The sequence below is a fragment of the Excalfactoria chinensis genome, chromosome 8 (genome assembly GCF_039878825.1).
Source record: "Excalfactoria chinensis isolate bCotChi1 chromosome 8, bCotChi1.hap2, whole genome shotgun sequence".
Lineage (NCBI taxonomy): Eukaryota > Metazoa > Chordata > Aves > Galliformes > Phasianidae > Excalfactoria > Excalfactoria chinensis.
The window spans coordinates 9,031,353-9,055,009 of NC_092832.1; the positions used below are offsets into that span (position 1 = coordinate 9,031,353).

General features: G+C 41.4%; 1 protein-coding gene across 1 annotated transcript in view; it reads left to right on the forward strand.

The window, feature by feature from the left end:
• Positions 1-534: 534 nt before the first annotated feature.
• HS2ST1 (heparan sulfate 2-O-sulfotransferase 1) overlaps positions 535-23,657 on the forward strand; it is a 67,693-nt gene continuing 44,570 nt past the window's right edge. The window contains exon 1 of the mRNA XM_072343445.1: positions 535-791. Coding sequence (XP_072199546.1) covers positions 668-791 — 124 coding nt within the window. The 5' untranslated portion in view covers positions 535-667. The remainder of the gene's footprint in view (positions 792-23,657) is intronic.

Here is a 23,657-nt window from a genome sequence, read left to right on the forward strand (position 1 = left end):
CGGCGAGAACGGCCAGCGCGGAACGTCTGCAAGGAGTCCGCAGCAACGCTACTTTATTCTGCTCGGTACTGCGCTGCTCAGCAGGGCCAGGGGAGGAGATCGTTCCCGATCCCAGTCAGGCGTTCAGTTCGGCGCCCCGAGGCGGGTCCCTCCCCCGCTCGGAACTGCCGCAGCCGAGCGGCACGCAGGCCCCCAGCGCCGGCGATTGACAGCCCCGCCGAGCAATAACGCCGCGCTCCTCCCGAGCGCCGCGCTGCGGGACCGAACGCGAGCCGGGCGGCGGGGCGGGGCTTCGGGACGGACGGCGGCGGGTCCGACGCGAGAGAGGAGAAGGAGGGGTCCGCGGGGAGTGGGCGGGGCGCCGGCCGAGCGCGGCCAATCCGACGGCGGGAGGGGCGGGGCGGAGGCGGCTCCGCCCAATGGCGGGGGGGGGCGGGTGCGCGGCCGGGCGTTCGGTTGCTGAGCAGCGCGCGCAGGCGGGGGAGGGGCGCGTTAGTGGCGGCCGCGCGGCGCTCGGGGCCGGGCCGGGGCGATGTGAGCGGGCCCTGCGCGCGCCTCCCCTCGCTCGCGCCGTCGGAGCGGCGGCTGCCGCGGCTCCCGCCTGCCCGGCCGGCCGGGCCCCGCGTTATGTCGTGATCCCGGGCGGGCGGCGCCGCCGGGGCTGCCGATGGGGCTGCTCAGGATCATGCTGCCGCCCAAGTTGCAGCTGCTGGCCGTGCTGGTGTTCGGGGTGGCCGTGCTCTTCCTGGAGAACCAGATCCAGAAGCTGGAGGAGTCCCGCGGCAAGCTGGGTGCGTGAGCGAGCGGCGGCGGCGGGCCTGGGCCGGGCGGCGGGGAGGGCCGGAGCGGAGCCCCGGCGGCGGCGGCTTCCCGAGGAGGGCCCGGCCCGGAGGGCGGGGGACGCGCCTACTGCTGTGCCCCCGCTCCGGGGCCGCGGCGCCGAACGGAACGCGGCCGTGTGCGGCAACGGCGCCGTCCTGGCGGCGGGGAGCTGCCCCGGGGCGCCGTCGCGGGCCGCGGCTTCGAGTGCTGCGGTTGAACTACGGGGCTGGGAACTCCTGCGTGAGGTTCGTTCTTCCGTTTCTGATGCGAAGCCCTGCAGGGTGACAACTGCCTGGTAAGCGACGCTGCGCTTGGTTACCGGTGCCGCAGAACTTGTGTGCGATGCACAGTGCTGATAATCTCGAGGCTGTGAAGCACGTACCCGCGCAGCCGGGTCTGTGCGCCGGCGAGCTCAGCGCAGGGTGGGCGGCCCGGTGCGCGGGGGCTGTCTGATAGGCTCTGCTGGGGTGTTGTCCCACGGTGTTTGGCTCTATAACGTGCTTAGACCACAAACGCTTCAACTTCCTAGGAATCAAATCATCCATATAATGCTGAACTTGCGTTCGTACTCTGAGCGGGCTGTGAGCACCACGAGAAGCTTCCCCCCAAGCTCCTGGTGTGGGCAGAGCCGCGTGGCTGAGCTGGGCTGGCTGAGCGCTCTGGGACCGGCAGCTCTGCACTCCTCTCCCGTCCACCCGGCATTGTGGAGGCTGGAGCCCTGCAAGCAGCATCGCTCAGCTGTTCAAGTTATGGGATGGTTGCGTTCTGTGCATTTTTCAGTTCAAAATGTGTCGTAATTATCATCAGAGCATAATCCCAGCAGTTGGAAACAACATTTTGAGGAGGAGAAAGAGAAATGGAAAGTTAATTCAGAGCATGTGTTAGTGCTCAGGGTATGGTGGTGTTTTGTATCCACCTACTTTAGACTGGCTGAGGCCAGCGGCTATGGTGCTTCCATTACTGGCATGGTTACCTTAGGGAAATCCAGCTCTTGGCTTTGGGATGGTTGGCATAATGCAAAGTGAGAATGGAGTTTTATTGGAGAGACTTCCTCCACAACAGATACACAGTAGGTATGAGTAAGTTAAACGTTTGGAGGATTGAAATACGCAGCTCATGCTGCTGTAGGAAAAGCATCTAATTATTTTGTTCTGCTGATTCTATTTCATCAAGAGAAGGGACAACTACTGTAAACTTTATTGAAGGTACAATAGGAAGATTGCCTTACCAGTGGTTCTCTAAAACTTGCCTAAGGAGGGGAAAAAGGGTTTTCTGCAACAGCTATGATATCAGGTTCTGTTTTTTAACTTGAACTTATGCTTTGTTAAAGAGCTCACTGTCTGAATGTCTCCTTTTTACGTATTTGGTATATATTTAAAGACTGGTGAGTGTTAACGTTTCATTGCAGAAATCACTTGATGGTGTTGCTGGTATTACTATTACTATGGAGCTGTAATATGGAAAATGGTTTTCTCTGGGTCAAACTAATGAGCTGGCCTAATGCACTAACATCCTTCTCCCTGCCCCCTTCACAGTGGCTCTGTGTGTGAAGAAGCATTGATGGTGTGGTGGTAATGGAGCAGATCTGCTTGTGCATCACTTGGCTGCTTGTGTTGGGAATGCTGCATCATGTGATGTGGTTTGGGTGCCGGGTTTTGAACTTTGCGTGTTTGCTTGAATAGATCAAATGATGAACCGTCATCCTGGAAACTGTGAGGATTAGCCTATGGCTAGGAAAGGGGAATGAATTCAGGTCTGATGGCAAATAGAAGAATTCTGCAATCTTATCGACAGGTCTGATAGCGTTTGGTCAGACTTTCTGGCTGAGTTCCATTCAGTTTCTTCACAAATGGGTAACTGCTGCTTCTGTACCAAACAGTTGGTGCGAGGGTCAGTTTCTCTTCAACATTTTTAAGCATCCTACCTGTGATGTCAACTTGGAGTGTGTTTCTGGGGGAAGAAAGAGAGGGAACCTCTGCTTTCCTTCCTCTATGTGTGATTCCCGTATGTAAGTAAAATTCAGTCACCACTGGAAATTTTTAATCTATGAAGTTTAGAAAGAGAAGCACGTGGCCATCATAAATGCTCGTGTTGCATCTTTCTCTCTGATAAAACTGTAATCATGATACTGTTTAAAAATGTATGTGTAAACCCATGGTTTTCTTTATCATGTGAAAGATAGCTCGAGTTCAAAACTAAAGGAAATATTTGCTGTAACCCTTTCCTGCTGTTGGGCTTGTTAAGCTCTTTACAGATGGTCTGTGGGGGTGAGATCACAAACAGGGCCTGTCACAGTCCTATCTCAAGTACTTTTGGGTGAGGTTTGTACATACAGCTATTCATCGTTTGTATTATTTTCCACTTCACACATCACAGGCAGCTAAATTGGCACCATGGGCAGGCTGCGGCCAGTGAGGACTTCAGTGTTGAAACACAGGTCAGCTCTGCAGCGGGAGTGCTTCTACAAAGTGCCAAACAAACTTCAGGCTTGTTAGGTGCTATTTCAGTATGTAAAAGGCCAAGGTTCTTTTCCTAAACCAAGGAAAATAAACACAATTAATGATTAATTGATTGCCAAGTTGCAAGGTTGCATTATTTTTGTTCTTTCATTAGTTGATTCTGCTGGAATAATCCTGTTCTAAGCACCTTGCAGATATTCAGCAAAGCTCTGCAATTGAATGTTTTAACTTCCAAAGCTTTCTAGCAATGGGTATGTATACTTTTGGGGGATGTTGGACTGATTTATTTATTGTTCTTGCATTTGGAAAGAAGCCCAGCTGTCACTAAGTTTTGCCTGTTGTGTGTTTGGAAAATCACCTGGAAAATTTCTTAAATTGTCCCTCAAAATATAGCATGCACGCTTCCTTACTCTATTATTTACACTTGGATCCCATTTATAAACAGTTTGATTGCTGGTAGCTCTGGCTATGCACAGCTGTGCAAATAATTCACCAGCATTTCTTTAAAATATAACTCTGTAGCCCAATAGTTATTTTCTTCATAGCAGCCTGAGGCACTCTTCAGTAGTTCTTTTCTCATAAGCTGTGTTTCCAGAAACAGGGGTTTTAATGCTGCTTTCTCACTGTACGTACAGCCAGTGAAAGGCTCTCATACTTGGCCTTGCTGGTGCCCTCATGCTTTTTCATTTGGTCTCCTTCCTGTTCCCCTTCCCCATCCCCTCTCATCCCAGACACCCTGGAACAAATTTGAAACCACTTCCATACTACACTTGTACTTCCCATTGCGTGTGTAGTAGAGCAGTTGCATAGATCTTATTTAGTTTGTTCGTAATTTCATTCTTGGTGTTTTATTAGGAATGGATATTGCAAATGCTGCTATTCCTTTATTTCTCAGAAATCTGTACTGTCTGAATTACAGCTGGTACACAATGGCACATATTCTGGAGCACATCCCAAGACCATTCGGCCTCGCTAACAGGCTCTGAGGCTCGATCTCACCATTTCTGCTGGCACTCCAATATCTCTGTTTTCAGCAGAGAAGATAAAACAGGTGCTGCTGTTCTCTGCTTTTTTTTCCCCTTTTTCCTCTTTTGTAGAGCTGTGCATGAAAAAGTTCAGTATTGTTGCCTGTAGTTTGCAGGGCTCGTACTTATAGTGAAAAAAGATGTAGTGATGTGGTGAGCACTCTGCCTTTGCTTGTAATAACTCTTCACAGCAGCATCTGCTGTCTGGCAAGGGGATATTTTTGTTAAAGATATGTTGAGGGCAGTTCTCAGAACTGAAATGGACCTGAGAGACCAGATAGAGTGTACAGCTCATATCTCCTGCCATGTACTGCAGGGGGTGAGGTAATCTCCAGAGGAGGCACTGTCTCTCTAGATTCTCCATTCGAAGAGGCCAGGCTTGAATCATTACATGTCTATGTATGTTGCTTTTTAATGTAGGAGGTTGTAGAAGAACAAAAAGCTGAAATACCATCTTCAGCAGAAATCATGAGAAAGAACCGTGGCTGCAGTCAGCTGCATTGGATAGAAAAGGCTTCATGGACTGCCTTGGAATGAATGAGGGTACCATATTGTTTGTGAGTTAGTGCAGTATGACAGATTTGGTAATGGTAGCTGTGCAGTAGGGAATTACTTCAAGTCTGTGAAACTCTATAGCACATCTGTAAAGGACTTTGCCCTATGCTTCCATAGGTTTGTTTTCTACAGGAGAAGGGAGATTGGGTTGTTTCAGTAATGCAATACCTAGCCAGTTTCAGTGATGTGCTTGGCACTGTAGAAGTGGTAACAGCTACTGGAAATCAGGAAGTCATTTTAAATGTCTTTATTTACTCTGTGATAAAGCAACTGAAAGCATGATACCATGGTATAGTGCTGTTAATATTCCCTCTGTTTTTCTACCACTGTGTGCAGAGGAAGTAGCTAGAATTTTCGCGTCATTGAGTGAGTGGACGGAGGTGATCATCAAAGAAACTGGTTTAAAATAAAGCAAAACCTATAGGAAACCACAGACCCCCAGATTCTCTACTAAGTTTAAGCAGACTGATCATGTGTTTTATATAATGTGAATATGTTGCATGTGCTTGCTTTTATATAAAGGTTGTATAAAACAAACCTGACACCCCAAACAGTTCCTGTTAAACTACTTAATCTTTGGAATTAGCATAGCAGGTTAGAGAATCCTCTCCAGATTATCTTGTACATCTGAATTGAAACAAGACTTGGGATTTCTTTGTCTTTCTTAATTCAGTGAAGTGATGCATTTGCAGATGGATTCTTTTCTTTTGCTGGGCTTTGTATTGCCCCTGGCTATTGAGTTAGGGATGTTTGAACATTTCACGAGCAAGTCAATTTCATATCTACTGGCTGGCAACCATGAGTCACTGCTCACTCTTAGTTATTCTGTCCAGACTGATCTTGTGTTCAGCTAATGAACGCCTTTCCCCAAGTTCCTGTTCCTCTTTAGGAAATAAATGGCTTTTGCATATGGAGTAGTCCACATATGGCTATTTAATTGAGTGGAAATGCAGCTACTTTATGAAATTGTGTGCAACCTCCAGTTGTTGTTTATATGAAATGTATTTAAACTTTGTCAAAACAGTACTAAAATAGTGGTGCTTTGTTTGAAATGTGGCGCTATTTCCTTGTTTATATATTTTAAATACTAACTTAGCAAGCACGATGGAAGTGCCGTGATGAAAAATAGCTGAACAGTTGTGTTTCTGGTTGGAAAAACTATTGCAGATAAAAGTTTTAGTGAAAAAGGGAGTCAGTGCTGAGTGAGGCATCTGAAGGCTGGCCAGCTGGATCAGCCTTCCCTAAACACCTACTGACCCTGGCAGCAGCCTGTCCTGGCAGCAGCGTCTCATTTGGACCTTCTGCTGTACTTGCTTCTCGAGCTGGTCAGGCCTGCTGCATTTAACTGCTCCCTGATAATTGGTGGCCCAGTGGTCCCGCAGCATAGTGTCTTGGGAAAGGCTATGCTCAGAGAAACCTTATGCCTCATGGGGGAGAGAAGGCACCCCTCATGTATGTGTGTGTGACAGGAAGGTGCTGGCTGCCAGGACCATCAGTGTCCTTGCAGGTTTTGGCCCGGTGTGTCAGAGGCTGGAGTTGTTTTCATGTCCCCCAGTAATGAGTTGCTATGCTTTAGCTTCCTATGGGTAGAAATGTGCAACGTGCTCTTTGTATCATGGAGGTATTGTTTGCAGATGTGTCTGCAGGAAGCCAAACTACATCTGCATGTCTTTCTGTTGTCTCTGGCATTTGATATGTTACTGTCCTTACTCTGCAGTATTCTGGTGCTATTTTGCTCCAGTAACATTATGGCTATAATAATTATTATTCAAGCCTTCCGGTAGTGATAAAATCTATGGTGAGTAGCTAGGAGTCCAGGGCAGTCAGAGAATAAGATAATTACATTGCATATGGTTTTGCAAAGAATCTGTCCATCACTTAGGCCCTGTCTTTTATCTGCCTTCCCTTCCGTCCCTCCCCTCTTTATATCTGGTTAGAGTTTAAAATGACTGACAGCTGACATCCAAATTTTTTGTCAACTTGCTGTTTAATTCAGAATACTCATTTGTGTAGAAACATATGTAAAACTTAAGTGCTGTTTTGATAAAAACAGCTTTTGATGATTTTGAAGTGTTTATGCAAACCTTGTGCATAATTGCTGTAAAACTGTAAAGAGTGCGGGGATCTTAGGTTTCTTAAATTAAAGTACATATATTCCCCATTTACTTATGAAGCTTTTTTTCCCTCTCAGAAGATCTTGTTTTACTTTTTATTTTACGTATAAGCATACACATATAAGGTACGCAAGGGGGAATAGTGTGTGTGTGTGTGTGTGTATACGTATATATACACACTGTAATTACAAAAAATACATGTATGGATGTATGTTTCTCAGCCTCTATGCATATATCTTTATGTTGTAGTATAGGCCTGTTCTTTTGAAGACAACAGATTGAAAGGCAGTACTATTTCATTACACTTTGACAAAGGTGCAAAGAAGCTGTTGAGAGCATGCAGAAACTCAGAGGACTGGTAACAACTGAGCAGGAATGACGCTCGTTCCTCTGAGCTTCTGGGAAGTGGGAAGGAATTTCCAGCTAATTTAATTCTATTTTTTCCTCCTGAACCTTTTGCCTGGGTGTCTTTGCATTTTGAATGTTTCTGTTATCTTTGCTGTATATGCTGTTGCTGAACATATTCAGAGCCATTGCAGAAATAGCATGTCTGGTTTTTCTTTGGAATCTTCGTGCTTCTTTGAGTTGAGTCTGTGGGGGCCTTGGAGGAGATTTTGCAGTAGTAGGAATTTCTTTTTGCAACACATGGCATTTGCAATGTCTTTTAATATACAAAATATTAACCAGCAATTGATTGTGGTCAGGAACAAAGGGTTTGTGCAGATCTGAGAAGGACTTCCGAATTTAGAGTCACAGGGAATGAAATTGAAAAAAGTCTGATGTGAAAATGACAGAATCTAACTGTGACATGTTACACAGACCATGTTGTGTCACCAGAACAAAGCAAAAGCAGTCGAGGATTTGTGACTCCATTAATGTTTGAAGGACGGGTAAATCGGGGAGCAGGAACTAACATTTTGCAAGATCTGGTTTCAAGGGTTTGTTTCCTTCCAAAAATGGGGATTAATTTTTTACTGAAGCTTGAGTCAGTCACGTACCTGTTTGTGATATAAGTAGTGCAGCAGAGGGCTTGCTGAACCAGGAGGACGACAATACTGCATCTCAGCTGTTGGCCTAAATGCTGTTGTTACATTCTGAGACAGACTCTTGATCACAGATACAAGGGTAGTGTTTGTTTTTTTTATGGTACACAAATTATCCGCCTTCTAGAAACAAAGTCACAATGTGAGGCATTTTGTATCCCAGTGGTGGACTTCATGGATAGAACCTATTTCAACTGCACTCCCACCGACAACTTTGCAGTGAAAAGTTTCAGTGTCTGATTTGTCTGTACACCCTCAGCAGTGTGTGCTCTTAAAATGTATTTTCCTGGCAAAATAGCTATTATTGCATGCTATCAGATGGACTGCATGAGATGCCACGGCACTACAGTGGTTTCTCTTAGTCATAATGAACATCTTGCTGTTATTGTTTTCCCCTCTTTTATTTTATCTTCCTTTCAGGAAGAAAAAGTAAAATGAAACTACAGAGGCCTACTTGAAAATAATTTAGTCTGTTTTTAAATGGGTTTTCAGGTAAACTATTTTCAGTTACTTTGATGCTGCCAACAAAGCAATCTTTTGAAGATCCAATGCCTAATAAATGGTTTGCTGTCTTATGAGGAAGCGATTAGATCTTGCTGTCCAATTTGATTACTTCAAAGCATGTGAAGTAGGATTGGACAGGGTGTCTTTTTGAACTTTGTTCCATTTACATAGGTTGCATTTCAAGAGTGAATGTGTATTTGCTTTTTGGAGAATGGTCTAGCCTACAAAATGCTCTTTTGGAATGTGTTCATTTAGTAGGAGCAGAATGTTTTATGGTTTGACTATTTCCAACTTATGTTTAATTTTGTTTTCTATGTACTTCTGGGTTCCCTTTTTGTATCCCTCCTAAGTTTTTCATACTATCATACTGTTTGTGTAGCTGCTCTGGTTCAAATAAATCTAAAGCTTTCAGCATCTCTTCTTTTTTTATAGGACCTGTTTGAGATTTAAGGTTATCTTCAGCCAAGGAGTATTTTACATTTTGCTTTATCAGGTTTGAAAAAGACCCCATACCCTCAACATTCTGGCACACTGCTTGATTCATACTTCTATGTCAGGACTTTGTGTGCTTACTGCATGTGCAGAAGTCTGGGAGTTCTCTGCTGGGGGAAGTGCTGCAGCACAGTGCTCCTCCCTTGGAGGCCAGCAGTGTGTGTTCTGTGCCTGGAGCAGCAGCTCACAACCACCGGTGGCCCCACACGTGTGCTTTGAGCCAAAAGCAAAGGCTGAAGGACCAGAAAAACCAGTCTAAGTGTACATTTAGGTCTTGCAGTGTTCATAACTTGTTGTTTCTAGCACACATTTGAATTTTATCTTTGAAACGATGCGGTGGTCAAAGTAGTTAGTATTACACAGAAACTGTTGCATGGAATTTGGTTGGAGCAGTTTTTATTACAAAGTCTAAAATTCTGAGGTGAGTTTGAAAGCAATTTCAATGCAGAAACCACTCCACAATTTCAGAGATGCATACAAGGACTTGAAGGCAGGACATCTGGAGGCCTGACTGTGAGCTGCCAGCTGTGGGAGCTTCAGGTGTTGTTTCCAGCAGCCCCGGAACCCTGCTGCTGGCTGGGCAGGGAGCACACCTGACCTCAGTTAATGCCCTGCTTTAGGTTTGAGCTGCTGCAGCTGAAGGGATGGCATGTGCTTGCTTCTGGTCAGGAAAGGCCAGCCACCTGTCATCCAACTCAGAGAAAATTGGTAGAGTGTGGTTGAAAGGCTTCTTAGCTATTTCTGAGCCATGGTAAATGTGTTTGGCCTAAAGGCAAATTTATCTTGTAGGCATGTCATTAAACTTAAAGGTGAATATTAAAGATGAACATTTGAAGAGGGTAAATAAGCAGTGGAAGGGGTGTGTGTGTGAGGATCTGTACAACTTGTGCAGGCTGTCTGCAGCCCATATGATCCCAGTGAGAAGGCGTGCAATACTGGGAAATGTGCTTGTTGTTAAGGTTGGCTTTCATCTAGCTTAACAACTAGGAGCTGTGCTTGTTTGATTCCTCTGCCATTCTGGTGTGGGAAAAAAATAATAATAAAATAAGCAACCATAAAACCAGAGCAATTATTTAAAAAAGTAATGATAAATCAAATGGTAAAACGTTTATAGGTATTCTCTTCTGGTTTTCCTGTGTGCACCTTCCAAGCCATACAAACATGGTCTTGCTAACGTGTTTGTGCAAGTACTTCTGTAAGCAGCTGTGGTCACCGGAGCAATCCGCAGCATTGTTTCTAGTGGCTGTTAGTGCCTATTTATGTGTGATTGCAGAGTGCAGGTGCAAGGCATTCTTGAGATAAGAGTTAGGAAAGAGAAATACTTGACAATTTATTCACATAGTGAAAAGTGTCAAGGAGGAATGAAGATGTTGAGAGTTCATTTTTCTTTTTTTGTTATTCTGAGCCATGGGGGTGGGGAGGTGAGAGGGGGAAGCCTTTAGAAATATAGTGACAGATTTGGTATTTTCTGGAGATGTTGGAGGTGATGATTGCAACTTCTAAACATACACACTCTGACCAGTGGACGCTTTGGTCAGTGTTGCAGTCAAAAGTATGTTCTGGTTTGTGATATGTGACGGGATGTAGCGCACTTGTAGATTTTAAGCTGGTGCCATGAAATTTCATTATAATGTATTTGATCTGCTGGAGATAATGGTGAAAGGTTTTAAATGTTAAAGGAGTTTACAATCTTACTCCTCAAGAACAAACACTGGGAAACAGGATAAACTTTAGACCATCTTACTGTTGTTATTATTTCATCTTAAAACTGCGGCAATGAAAATATCACATTGTGTGTTTTTAAGTATGAAAAACCTGCTAGATGTCTGACTTAATAACAAATCTGTCAAGTATCTACATGGCAGCAGGAAAGTGGAACATGGTCCTTGTTTCTACATCTGTTTTACTCTACCTGATAGATATGTGTATGTGAATGTAAATGTGAGATCGCTGTCTGGAGATCACAGAGTGGCCTGGGTTGAAAAGGACCATAATGATCATCTAGTTTTAACCCCCTGCCACTGACAAAGTCAGCAGTCACTGAGACCAGCTTGCCCAGATCTACATTCAGCCTGGTCTTGAATGCTTCAAGGGATGGGACATCCGCAACCTTTCTGGGCAACCTGTTCCAGTGCTTCACCATTCCCCCTTTTCCTTTCAATGTTTACCCATGTAAACAGTCATTCAGTACTGAATAACTAGTATGGAGAGGGAACCTGTAGGAAAATCCTCTCAAGAATCCAGACCAGCTCCTGGATAAGTTCTCTGCCCTTGGTGGATTCCCATAATGTACAGGTCTCTTGCAAATGCTGTTCATCCCTTAGTTTTTGCTAAAGAGAGGGAAGTATTTGGCTTCATGATGGAAAAATGCCTAAATGCCACAGATACCTACCAGGAAGAACTGCTGGGTAAGTTAGAACTTACTCTATGAGATAACCAAGTACAGACATAAGACCATAAATGTGAATTGTTTATTTTTGGTTCTTAAAAGCTTTTGCTACCTGGTATTTGAGGGGCTCAAAGCTGTGATGTTAAAGGACTGGAAAAACATTGATTTTGAATTTGGCTGTATTTATTGTGGAGTATTTTATTGTAACAGGATTATTAAGCAACTGCATGCTATATGGCATTGAATATGGGAACATAGCCTGTGTGGAGGGCTTGTATCCTGATCTTGTCCATAGAAGACCCTCACTCAGGTTTGGATTGTCCTGTTTTTTGTAGGAGCAAAGCATCCTTGTTTTAAGCTGTTTTAGGCTGACAAATTGATTGGAGGTTAATTTCCTTAAGCTTACTACAGCTTCCAATTTCACTGAAATGCAAGGTAAAAATCTGCTACGCATCCTTGAAAAAAATGTGGCACTTAAATTACTACCAAACACAAAGTTCTGGAGGTGTGTGTGTGTGTGTGTGTGTGTGTGTGTGTGTGTGTGTGTGTGTGTGTGTGTGTGTGTCTGAGCATGTGACTTTGCTGCCAAGGGAATTACTGGATAGTTGTGGCTATTTGTTTCTCTAACACTTCCCTTGGAAAACAAATAACAATGGACACTTTGCCAAATTGTGGCTGGGCTTGCTACAATAATTGCATGTTTCATTGCAATTGTTTTATTGTGCTCTGCTGCTTTGACAGCAGAATGGGTTTTGTGAATGCAAAAATTAGCTATGCTTTGATTCTTTTCTCTATGTTTTGAATAAAAGGTACAGTCTGATCTAAAGAAATCTTCCTAAATTTCACTTTAAAGCCACAGAGCAATTAATAAGAACTAATCTCCAGTGTTTGCTCAGGGCAGTAGATGTGTTTCCAGACTTAAACCAGCGTTTTGGGGGTAGACATGTTTTGTGTGTGGTAATAGTTATTTAAAGCACTAGCTGGATGATAAGCATTCTGAATAGAATGTTTAACTGCAGGCTTATTTCAGGTGAATTTAATGTGCTTTTTATATTTTTAATTTTTTTTATTTCTTTATAAGCGTGATCGCTTTGTTCAAAAAGTTAGGCTGTAACTGGTGCTTGAGAACTTTGTGGTAGGCTCACAGGTTCATAATTTGGGCAGCAGCCTCACCAAGTACTTTTAATTTATAGTTGGAATAAAACTGCACGGTCACTGGGTCTTTCATATTTGGTTGTGAAAGAGGTAACCTTTGTTTTGGCAGAGAAGTGGCTATTGGGTTTGGTTGTTCTTTGGTTTTGAAGTGAGCATCTAATAAGAAAACTCACAAGTGCCATCTGCTGGAATGGCATTTTCTAAGGAAAATTTCATCCCCTTTGCTTTCAGTGGCAAACCATGAGTGGCTGTCCCTGTTTGCCTTTTGGGTGGATATTTCCCCTTGTTATTCTCTGTGAGCCTTGGCTGTGATGTGAGAATGAGGAATGCCTTTTATTGAGGTTTTTGCCATTTCATGGGTTAATTTGTGAACTACTGAGTGAACAGAACAGCCTTTACAGACTGTAAAGTTGCAGCCCTGTAACATGGAGTAACAATCCAATAAAACAGTCTGTTGGGAAAGTAGTTCTCTCACAGTTTTTAAAGAGTTTGTACTGGAAGCAGGCGCTGTAGTGTCCTGTGATGATTCTCATAGCAACACAGGAGATGATGGATGGGAGAAGTTTGGTGCCAGTGGTGTGAAGTTACTGCAAAAGAAACTTCAGACACAGTTGCATAAACAAACGAGTTTTGCCTTCTGTTGCTCTCTTTTCTGTAAATGTACCTGGTATCAGTCTGTCACTTTCAGAGGCTTTATGCACCTTGCCAGATAAACTTATAGCTGTCTTTCCTTACAGGGCCTTTTGGGGATTCTGTGATACCAAGTAAAATTGATGTGTTTAACACTTTTCCTATCATCTGTGTGCATTTGGTCTTTGTTTTACTGCTTAAAGAGCGGGAAGTAAGCAATTCGCATGTATGATTTGGTGGAATTACATGGTGTTAATAGGATGGTTGGATATTTGGTTGTTTTTCCCCCCCCCCATCCTTTTGTACTTCTGATGCTTTTCTCTCCATAATACAGAGTCGCTTTTCCATTTAGAGAATTGTCTTAGTAGTTGCCTGGCCTGGTTGTGTGTTGTAATACAAGGACTTCTGTGGCATACAGAGAGCATGTTTGGTCCTGAATAATGTTCAGACTTCTGGAGGGGATTATGGGTCCTTCTGCCCTGTTTGTTCCTTTCTGCATCATGCAGAATATAGTGATTCCTTCCAATGGAGTGTTACTTGCATCTTGCTGCTGAGGGACTTGTAGTTGAGATTAAATGATTTAATAAAATATTTTTAGTCAGAACATGTGGATTAATAATTATTTAAGTAACCATATTCAGTAGGTGTTCAAATAAAATCTTTATCTAGTTATGTACTTCTTAGATTAATTGCAACTAAGCTTGTTAAACTCATGTATCAGAGGACAAAAATGTATATTTACCAGACAGATGGTTTTGTTTCAGGGGCCGTATATAATTTCTTCTCAGTGCCTAATAATAAAGTTGTATTATTAAAGGCTTTCCTGTGTTTAACATGTATATGGAAAAGTGTGTTATGCTTATTACTCTATTCCTTAAATAAGCAGCAGTCTGTCACTCTGGGGAGCTCTCTGGCTGTCTGAAGAATTCAACCTGCTTTGACACTTACATGGCTTCTTCCTGTGAGCAGCTCAAATACCACATATTCAGCAGTAAGTTGTATACAGTCAGCTAAGGAGAGCAGTGCGCTGTAAGTGATGCTGATAACAGAAAAGACATGTAAAATTGCTTGTAAGATGATAACATTTCATAACATTCTGGAAAAGCAACCTCTTGCATTGATTTTTTTTTTTTCTCCTCCCCCCCTCTGCAAAGATGAAATGTAGTCTTTCAAGGAGTCTTATTCCTTCCTTGAAGACTTGCTATATTGATTTGAAACCACAGAGCTGAAATTGGTCATATTTTAACAGGGTTCCTTCTCTAATGACAATATATGGCCCTACTGTTTAAGTGGAAAACTTGCCGCAGTATTTCTGTTACTGGAATTCTTGCAGCAGTCGGTGAGGGACTTCTCTAAAAATCCCTTATTAGGTACTGGAAATGGAAAGCTCCCCTGGCTCCCGTGGGTTGGCTGACAGACCATGATTCCTTAGTCATGCTCCTTGGGAGTGTAGTGCGAGCTTGCTCCAGAATAGAGTAATGGGAGAGAGGAGATGCTGAGTAACCCCTGTATGAATGCAGATTTCCATTTCCTTTTTCTCATGATGTTCCATTTATCACAGGCCAGCAACCGACACGGTTCTTGTTAGTGCAACTTTTCGTTCTCTTCATTAGTGATAAATACAAGAAAACTTATCTCCCCCAGAAAAAGAGACAAGACAATTTTTCCTTCTCTCCTACCCGCTTTGCCGGACGATGAATTTAAATGCTTCTGCATATTAATTATTAGTCATTAGAACAATTTAGCTGTTGTTAAAGGCTTTGCTGTTACTCCGAGTATGTGGTAAGTTTAAGCAAAGCTTGGCTATAAAGAGGAATAGGAACTCGGGTCTAAGTAATTTGAGCCACCTGTTACATTTACAGCATCTGAACAGATTTTTCTATTTTGGAAAGGACACCGTATAAATTTAATATTAAATTAACGAATACTTTTACTGTAGAAATGTCTGTATAAGCCATGCTTCATAAATTCTACTCTGATGAAACTTAAACTGGGAAAATGGCTTAAGTTTTAAAAGTTATAAAACAGATGGTTGGAGGTTTTGAAAACTTCAGGTGTCCAAAATGTGTCATCTTACCCAATGCACAGGAAACCAGTTGGTTAATAATGTCACAAATGGTTGGAAACTGAATTAATTGCGGGTGATGCGGTCTGGTGTAATATAAACTCTTGCAGAAAGTGATGTTATTGAGGGAAAGTGAAACATAAAGCAGATGTATTGTTGCACAGAATGTAAAGACATGTTGGGCACAGATTTACTGAAGTGAGGTAGGAGCTAGACAGTGAATTTGCTATTCCTCCCCCTCCCTTTCTCCATTGCCACTGTGCTGTCCTTCTGTTCACTGCAGGAGAAATAGTTGCTGTATTTCTTGGTACCATCTTCACTTAGCGAGGTCAGTGATACTTGTGAGCTAACTGAAATTGTACATTCTAAAGTTTCTGATATAGTCACACTGGATAGAGCAGTTTTATATAAAACATATATGCCTATGTCTTTAAGCTCAAATTCTGAAGGCTTTTCAAGAATGAAACAAAGCACAAAAACCTGTTACTTAGAAACTGCTTTAATGTATTTTGGAGTAGAGAAGTTGAAGTTGCTGAGTGTTAGGGCTTGTGTAGGCTTTTGAAAAAGGACCACATGGTGTGATCTCTGCGGGCATCTCCTCCTTTGCATCTGATTCCTGCTCCTTTTCTTCTGAGACAGGACTGAATGGTAGCAAGGCGTGAGATCTGTGATGTTTGTGATAAGTCTTTCTGTTCTCTTAACTAGCTGTGGGGGAAGAATGTGATTAGAATTGGTACTGACTGTTTTTAGCAGTAGTAATTTGTGATTTGTACTTTTCTGTTTGTTTCAGAGCTTATTGCACATTGTGAAATGATTGTTGACAGTAAGTATTTGGGGAAGAATATCTCAATGCTAGATGACCAGGTGATGGTTACAGCTCAATATGGTCATATCTGAATGTAGTTGGAGAAAATCCCAGGTTAACATATCTTAGAATCTGAACTACTTGTGTTTGCTGAGGAAGGAGGTATTGGAGTTGCAGAAGGTAGCTCTGAGAAAACATGAGATCAATGCACAGCAGTGGTCAGAAACAGAGGACCAAAATAAGAACAAGCAAAGAACCAGATAAGGATGACTTTTTCCATTAGGTACAGCAGCTTTTCTGTGTTGTCCTCTCTTGCCCTTCATCTTGGAAAAAGTTATAGCAGTTGGGAAAGATACGTGAGTTCTGGGGTTAAGGAAGGGACAGAGCACCTCCTATACAAGGGATGGTTCAGTAAAGCTTGGCAAATCAGACTTGGAAAAACGTGTTTGGGAATGAAAGGTAAAATCCCTGAAAAATCATGAGTAGTGTGGAAAAAGTGAGCAAGGAACTCTTTCTGTGTGTAAGAAATGAACAAAAATCATAGAAACGTAGAATGGTTTAGATTAGAAGAGGGACCTCAAGGATCATCAAGTTCCAACCTCTTGGTTTATAGCTTCAAAAGTGGTGAACCACAGGACACAATTGCAGCAGCATATAATGATTATTAAAATAGACCAGCCAGTGGTGGAAAAGTTGTTTACCTGAAATTTTGTGAATCTGTGGAGTTGAAGTTGGGTGAATGATGGTCAATATGTCAGGAAGATACAATGATAAACTTGATCTGTTTTCACATCCATCCCAGAAATCCATTGACTTTTGTCAGAAACAGGACGCTGGGTTGGCCTTTGGCTGAACCACCAAGGCCCATGAAGTGCTCTGTGTACTTGATTGCTTCTCTTATAATACCAGGTCCTCTTTGCATCCCATTCATTCTTTTTATGCGGAAGACTTGGCTGGCAGTTCTGCAGCTTTCTTCAAGCTTTCTCTTCTGAAAACAGCCACAGACTTGCTTGGACTGATTTGTTTATCATCAGTCACTTAAGTCTCAAAGTTTTGCTAGTCAGTTTCTTCCAGAGAGGAATCCAATTCTGAATTGAACGTACCCTCCAGAAACGGAGCATCCTGTTTGATCCTTTATGAATGACCTTTGAAGTTTTTCAGTGTTTCAGGATAAGGCCTCATGCATTTGCAGCTATTGGGCCTAGTTTTTCTTCTCAAGCAATTCTTCATACTCCTCTCCTCCCCCCTTGCGATGTTTTACCTTGGAGAAGTACTTACATCCTGTAATCACCTCACTTCTCAGTCTCTCTGAAAAACTAAACATGCTGAATTCCCTAAGCCTCTCTTTATAAGGTAGCTTTCTGATCCTTCAGTCATTATTATGGCACTCCTACACCCTCTCAAATTTGTTACCGTCCACTTTAAAATACGGGCAAAAGTGCTAAGAAGCACTGCCGATGCAGGATGTAGGCTCCTTCCTCCTTTATGCTGTTTCTTCCTTAGCTCTGCTGTGGGTGCCCTTGGGGGCAGAGTTGGTAGCTGTGGGTCTGCCTGACTTGAAGGGGAAGGGGGCTTGTCATATCTAAATGTGGTTGGAGAAAATAACAAGTTATCTTATGTTAGATTTTGAATTATCTGTACTGGCTGAGGAATAAGGTATTGGAGTTGCAGCACGTAGCACTGAGAAAACATAAGATCAATACACAACAGTGGTCAGAAATGTATATAGAACGCTGGAAACTACTTTAAACAAATTGTGAACCAAAAAAAGAGTGACATTTTCCATTAGATACAGTGCTTCTGCCTGGTGCCAGGCCCCTACAATCCTCATTTCTTACTGAAGTCAGACAGCAGGTAGATTACAGCAGCACTGTATGAAATTGAAAACTGAGAATTTATCACCTTTCCTCCCAACAAGAGTGTCATGGGATAGTTTGAATCTATTTGCTGGATATTAGTCACTTAACGCATAGTTGAAGTAAAGTTTTATAGTTTGGAGCTTCATCTTCCCCCAAACTTTGAAGAGCTGCTAATTATGATATTTACTGATTTGTTTTACTGGTAAGAAAATCTGCCAGATGCTGTAATGTAGTGTGGAGTTTTTGGTTCCAGTCCGCAACCAGCATAGTTGCACAAACATTGTTCCATGCAAGCAGAATGGCGCTGCTTTTGGGGTTGTCTACCTGATATGTGGAAATTTATGAGGATTTCATTATAAAAAGCAGATCAGGAAACAAGATCTGAATTTCGAACGTCCAACTAGTATTTGGAGAGTGCTTCAATGTGTGTGTGGATTTAGTATGTATTTGAAACACTGCATGGGTTTTCATTGTTACGAGTATGAAACACGATGGAGCACATTTGGGGATTGAAGATGGAGTGCTTCCTGAGTGAGGTGGTGGAACAGATAGCAGATCTTGAGAGCATCTTTATATTTTCAATACTGTGATGAAAGAGAAAGAAGCACACTTACACTTTTCTCTCAGGTATTCTTTGCATGTATTCCCTTAAGGAAGTCTGTTTTCCTTTTTTTTCCTTGAGTAAGTAGGTAGACTGTTTGGATTTCCTAATTGACAGGTAATGCTCGTGCTGTTTGACTCTGTAAACATTTGAAATTTCATCACCTTGTTTTGAGAGGAGAGCAACAGTTTCTTCCCTGCCTGTGTTCTGATTTCTGCTTCTGCTTAAGCTGGAATACAGTGGTTGGAAGCTCATATTTCTGTTCTGTTGCTGCTACTGTCACACGTTATAGGTTGAAAACCTTTGTGATAGTAGTACTGTATTGAGAACATGTCATTCATTGTAGCAGCTGCTTTACACTGCATTTATATTTAAATAGGAGGAAGTTATCTGTTTTGAATTGTAGAACTTGTTCTGAGGCAGAGTGAATTGCTGTTCAGTCTCTTTTTTCAGCACTGATTGATCCATTTGCTTACTTATCCCCCAGAGTGGGGAGCAAGAAATCTGGAGCGAGAAAGCTTTCATTTAGGATTATGATGAATGCTTCCTAATAGCATTTAAGTTCAAAAGATCAAAGTCCTCTGGGTCTGGTTTATTTATGTAGTTTTAATTAGAAAGAGCTTCTTTAATGAAAATGCACAAAATAAAACAAGGACATCTCTTAAAGGTTATATACATATGATGGTGAGCTTTCTGCTCAATCAAGGAGCTATCTGCAATCATTTTTGTGCCAGCTGTTGCAAAAGATCTTACCCATGCTGACTGTTAGTCTTTTCTAAATTGTTTCTTTGGATGGAAATCTTTCAAATTGGTTGGTATTTATGTTGTTAAAGTGAAGAGCTTGGTTGTGGCAGAGGAAATGATTGCCAACTTGTTCCAGAGTGATTTTCCTTTTATGAATGAATACTCTTGCAACTGAGGTTGGTGCTGTGTTGAGCATGCTGAGTTGTTGAACTGTGGGTGCCCCATGTCTCTCTGGTTGCCTACCCGATTTTGTGTGATGAAGGAACAGTTCTAATAGTTCCATTCATTTTCTTAAAACTGAAAATGAGGAAATGTAAGCAACTGTGGTTGTTTGACCAAGTATGTTAGTAGTTGTACTCTTTTATTTCATTGCTTAAAAGCTAAGCAGAATTTGCTATCTATGCTTTGTTTTGTTTTTTGCTTTTCTGCAATGAGTACTGCAGCTCAGTCTTATATGATGCTGGTTGTTGGGGGTATTTTTAGAAGATGTGTGTGTTTGTTGTGGCACTGGGATGCCTCCCATCCAGGAATGGATGTGCTGTGCCTCCCAAATTGCTGTGTGCAGACTGACCAGGAGCTTGTCTGCTGCCTGGCTGTACCTGTGTCATTGCTGGAACTACTCTGGCATCAATGCCATAGTAGTAATGGACAACAAACAATTTGATCTATCAAGAAGCAAGAGTTAGCCTATCTCATAAGATTCATCAGAAAAATAGGCTTAATTATTTATGTGCAGTTTAGTCACACAAGTGGGAACCATTTGATAGAGAGAAAGGAAATAAATCTGGCAATCAAAAATGCTCAGAGTAGCTGAAATTTGTGATTATTGTGGATTGCAAACATATTTATCCACACTGATAAGTACATTGCATGCATTTACCTGAACATTGGAATCACCATCTCTTACTTCCCTGTAAGGGAAGGAGAAATATGTAGAGAACTTGAATGTTTGCAACATATGGCTGAAATATCACATACACCAAAGATCTAAAAATCAAAGTTGCTGTTTCCATGACAACTGTAGCTGAGCAAAGAGTTCTTTTCATAAAGGCAGGAGATGTGCACTTCTAAAGTTCAGAGTCTGGGAGCCTGATTCTTAGGTTGCTTTAGGGTCTGTGTATAGATCCCCAGGGAGGTGCTATTTATGTCCGCATCCACTTGTAGCTTGGAGTGTCGCTTGTTTCCATCTACTCCCTGCAAGGCATACTGGTGGTAGTAGAGTGTTTTTAAGATAACTAATTGGTATGTCTGACATTGCAGATGGTGATATCAAACTATGAAGTAAAAGCACCTTGGCAAGGAGGAGATTTAAATGGAAAATAAGAGCATTTCTGTCTTTAGTCTTATGGATGTGGGATGATGAAAGCTTTGATCTGCAGATTTTGCTAATCTGAATTATTGTAATGCCAATGAATCATGGAAGTTTACATTTTCTTCCTTCTGAACTGATGCTCGTTGTTTGTTTTATCACAAAACGGGAAGAGTGAATCTTGGCCATGGCCACCCAAAATGTCAAAGTGAATAAACCAGTGTGCTACATATGGCCAGTTCTGTGTAATTCTAAGATTGTAATTGTGTATTTATTACACTCAACTCCAGTTTAATGTAGATTTTAGATTTTAGACTGACATTGGAACAGAAATTTCATAAGAGTATTTACTCTTTATGCTTTTTTGAGTACTCAGAGATATCAAGGGTGGATTAACCAAATCCATCTGCAAGTCATTTTCCTTCATGCAGGCTGTCCAGCTGAGAAGCTTTATTTTATTCAACTATTCAACTGATGCAGATATTTCAAGTCTTTTTTTTTTTTTTTTTGCTAATCTCCAGTCTCATCTAAACATCTTTAGAATATTATTAAAATAATTAAAATGAATTATTTTAAATATAAAATATTGCATAATATAAAATTAATTAAAATTATTAAGTGGGTAATCTAGACATGTCATTTTTGGTAGGAAAAAAATATTACTAGAGTAGAAAAAAGGGAATAAGTAATAAAGTAACTTTTTAAAGTTCATCTTTTTCCCAAATTAAGAAGCAATTCTTCATGAAAACTCTTAAATTGTAACTTAACTTTCAATAACCCCCTTGGCCTATTTTGATATGGAGCGTTCAGCACAGTTTGTGTATTTGGGCTTCAGACTGGATGCTTGGTGAGAAGCTCAAGTACATTCAGGCAATTTTTATCACAAATTACTTGAAGGACTGAGGAATGAGGGCAGAGAGGCTTCACAGAGCACAGACATGTGAAGTGTCTGGTTAGATTCTGCAGTCAGAAATTCACAAGATTAATTTGCAAAATGAAAATAAAACCCTATTAATTAACATCTGGAAAAGCAATAAGTTATTAGCAAATGCCTACCAACAGGCTATTCCCTGCTTTCTGTGATTTGGAGTCTTGCGGAAATTGCTGCTTTTCTCCATTCTTCAGTGGGAAGCACCCTTTTGTTTCAGTATGTTATGGATGAAGACTGCAATGGAAATTTTAAGTTTGCTTTTTAAGTGACATTGATTTGGGGGGGAGTATTTAGAAACTGAGCTGTATTTCCTGACAAATGGTTCTATGGTTAAAGTTTTAGTTATTACTTGAGGTAACTGAGTATGTTACAACTTTTGTCTTTGAAGTCTTGGCTTGTTCATCAGGTTTTGGGATTGAATTTGTAGGTGGCATTTTTGTAAAAAGTCTCACCCAGATGAAACATTTTTCTTCTGATTCCTTAAGAGATGCAGATGTATCACAGCCTGAACGTGGTCATCACTGGAATTAAGTTCTTAAGTACTATTTCCAGAACTCAGTACCCTGGAAAATATTGCCTTTCATTGCAGGGTAAGTTTTGTGGGGGTTTTTTGGTGTTTTTTTTTCTTTTTCTTTTTCTTGTTTTTGTTTTTACATCAAGTTGAGGTGATCTTCCTCAGTTTCTACAGGTGTTAGATCACATCACAGCAAAACTGTGTTTTCTGAGCAATGTAGAGTTTGCAGAACCTTGACAGAGCTTGCACATACCTCTATAGAAGAGCATCAGTTTTTCTGTCACTTCTATTTAATGGACAAAAAAAGAAATAATAATATTTTGCTAGATTTCAAAATGGGCTTCTCATGACTGATTTTCAGGCTCCATTTTTGTAGATGGAAATGTCTTTCAAGGGTAGCTTGTGATCCTTTGTTCTGTTTGAACAATGTATATATAATTGATATAGTTCCTTTGAAAGTAATCTTTAAACAGAGTTTGAGTGTCTTTGTTAAAATGGTTAAATATTGATTAGCAGGAGACAAATCCTATGTCACCCAGCTTAGTTCACAAGTGAGGAGGGTACCAAGAGACTAGTTAATTATCATTGACAGTGCTGTTAGTGTTGTATTTGAGTATTGAAAGCACAGATGAATTACTATATTGAGTTGAACCTTGTGTCCCTGAAGCATTGGACTTGTGGCATTTTTTTGAAGTTTTTTCTTAAGGAACTGCTATTTTGGCATAAACACATTTTCTCTCCTGACATTTTTTCTCTGTATGTATTTCGCTTCCTTTTGCACCTCTAAGGCTTTCATATCTCTTTGTTTCTTTGTGTTGTTTGTTTAATTAAAGAAATACAAGTGGTTAAGAATGTAAGTGTTCAATTATGTTCAATTATGGTGGCTTGAAGGCATCTACCAAAGAATGGTTTCTTGCCTGGGGGAGGATGTAACTGAAGATGGGTGAGAAACCTTTCACACAGACATTCAGGGTGTTACTAAGCACATTAAGAATAGATTTGCAATTCAAAATCCATATCCTTCTTGTATTAATAAAGTCACAATAAAATGATTAAAGTCAAGCTATGTTTCTACTTCCTGGAGCTGGAGCCGGATGATTTGAGGACCATTCCAACCCAAACTGTTGTGATTCTAAAGCAAGTCAACTGTATGTTAATCATTTAAATTCTGCCTTTAATAATTTAATATCAATTGCTACATGTCAATACAAGCTGGCAAAACAAACAAACAAAAAAACATAATCTTTGTGATTTTTTTTTTTTAACTAAGTAGAATTCTTCCTACAGAGGTAAGTTAACTATTTCATTTTTCTCTGTTGTATTTATGTAATGTAAGATTGCCAGTTGTATTTTTTAATTCAGTAGTGTGTATGACACATTTGAAATACCTCATATGTATTTGATCTAACACTGACTTTAAATAGCAATTTGCTCTTAGCAAGATTAGCCCGGGGCCTCTTTCAGCTGGGGTTGAACACTGAAATATTTAATGCATTGACGAGTTTCTAGTAAGGGTCTGGGTCATATGAAGATCTGACATCCATCACTTGCATCTTTCTTTGTTTCTGCCTTAGGACTTTTACACATCTGGGGTTTTAGAAGCAAAGTGGTGAAGAGTATAGGCATGTAAGTCTGCCTTGT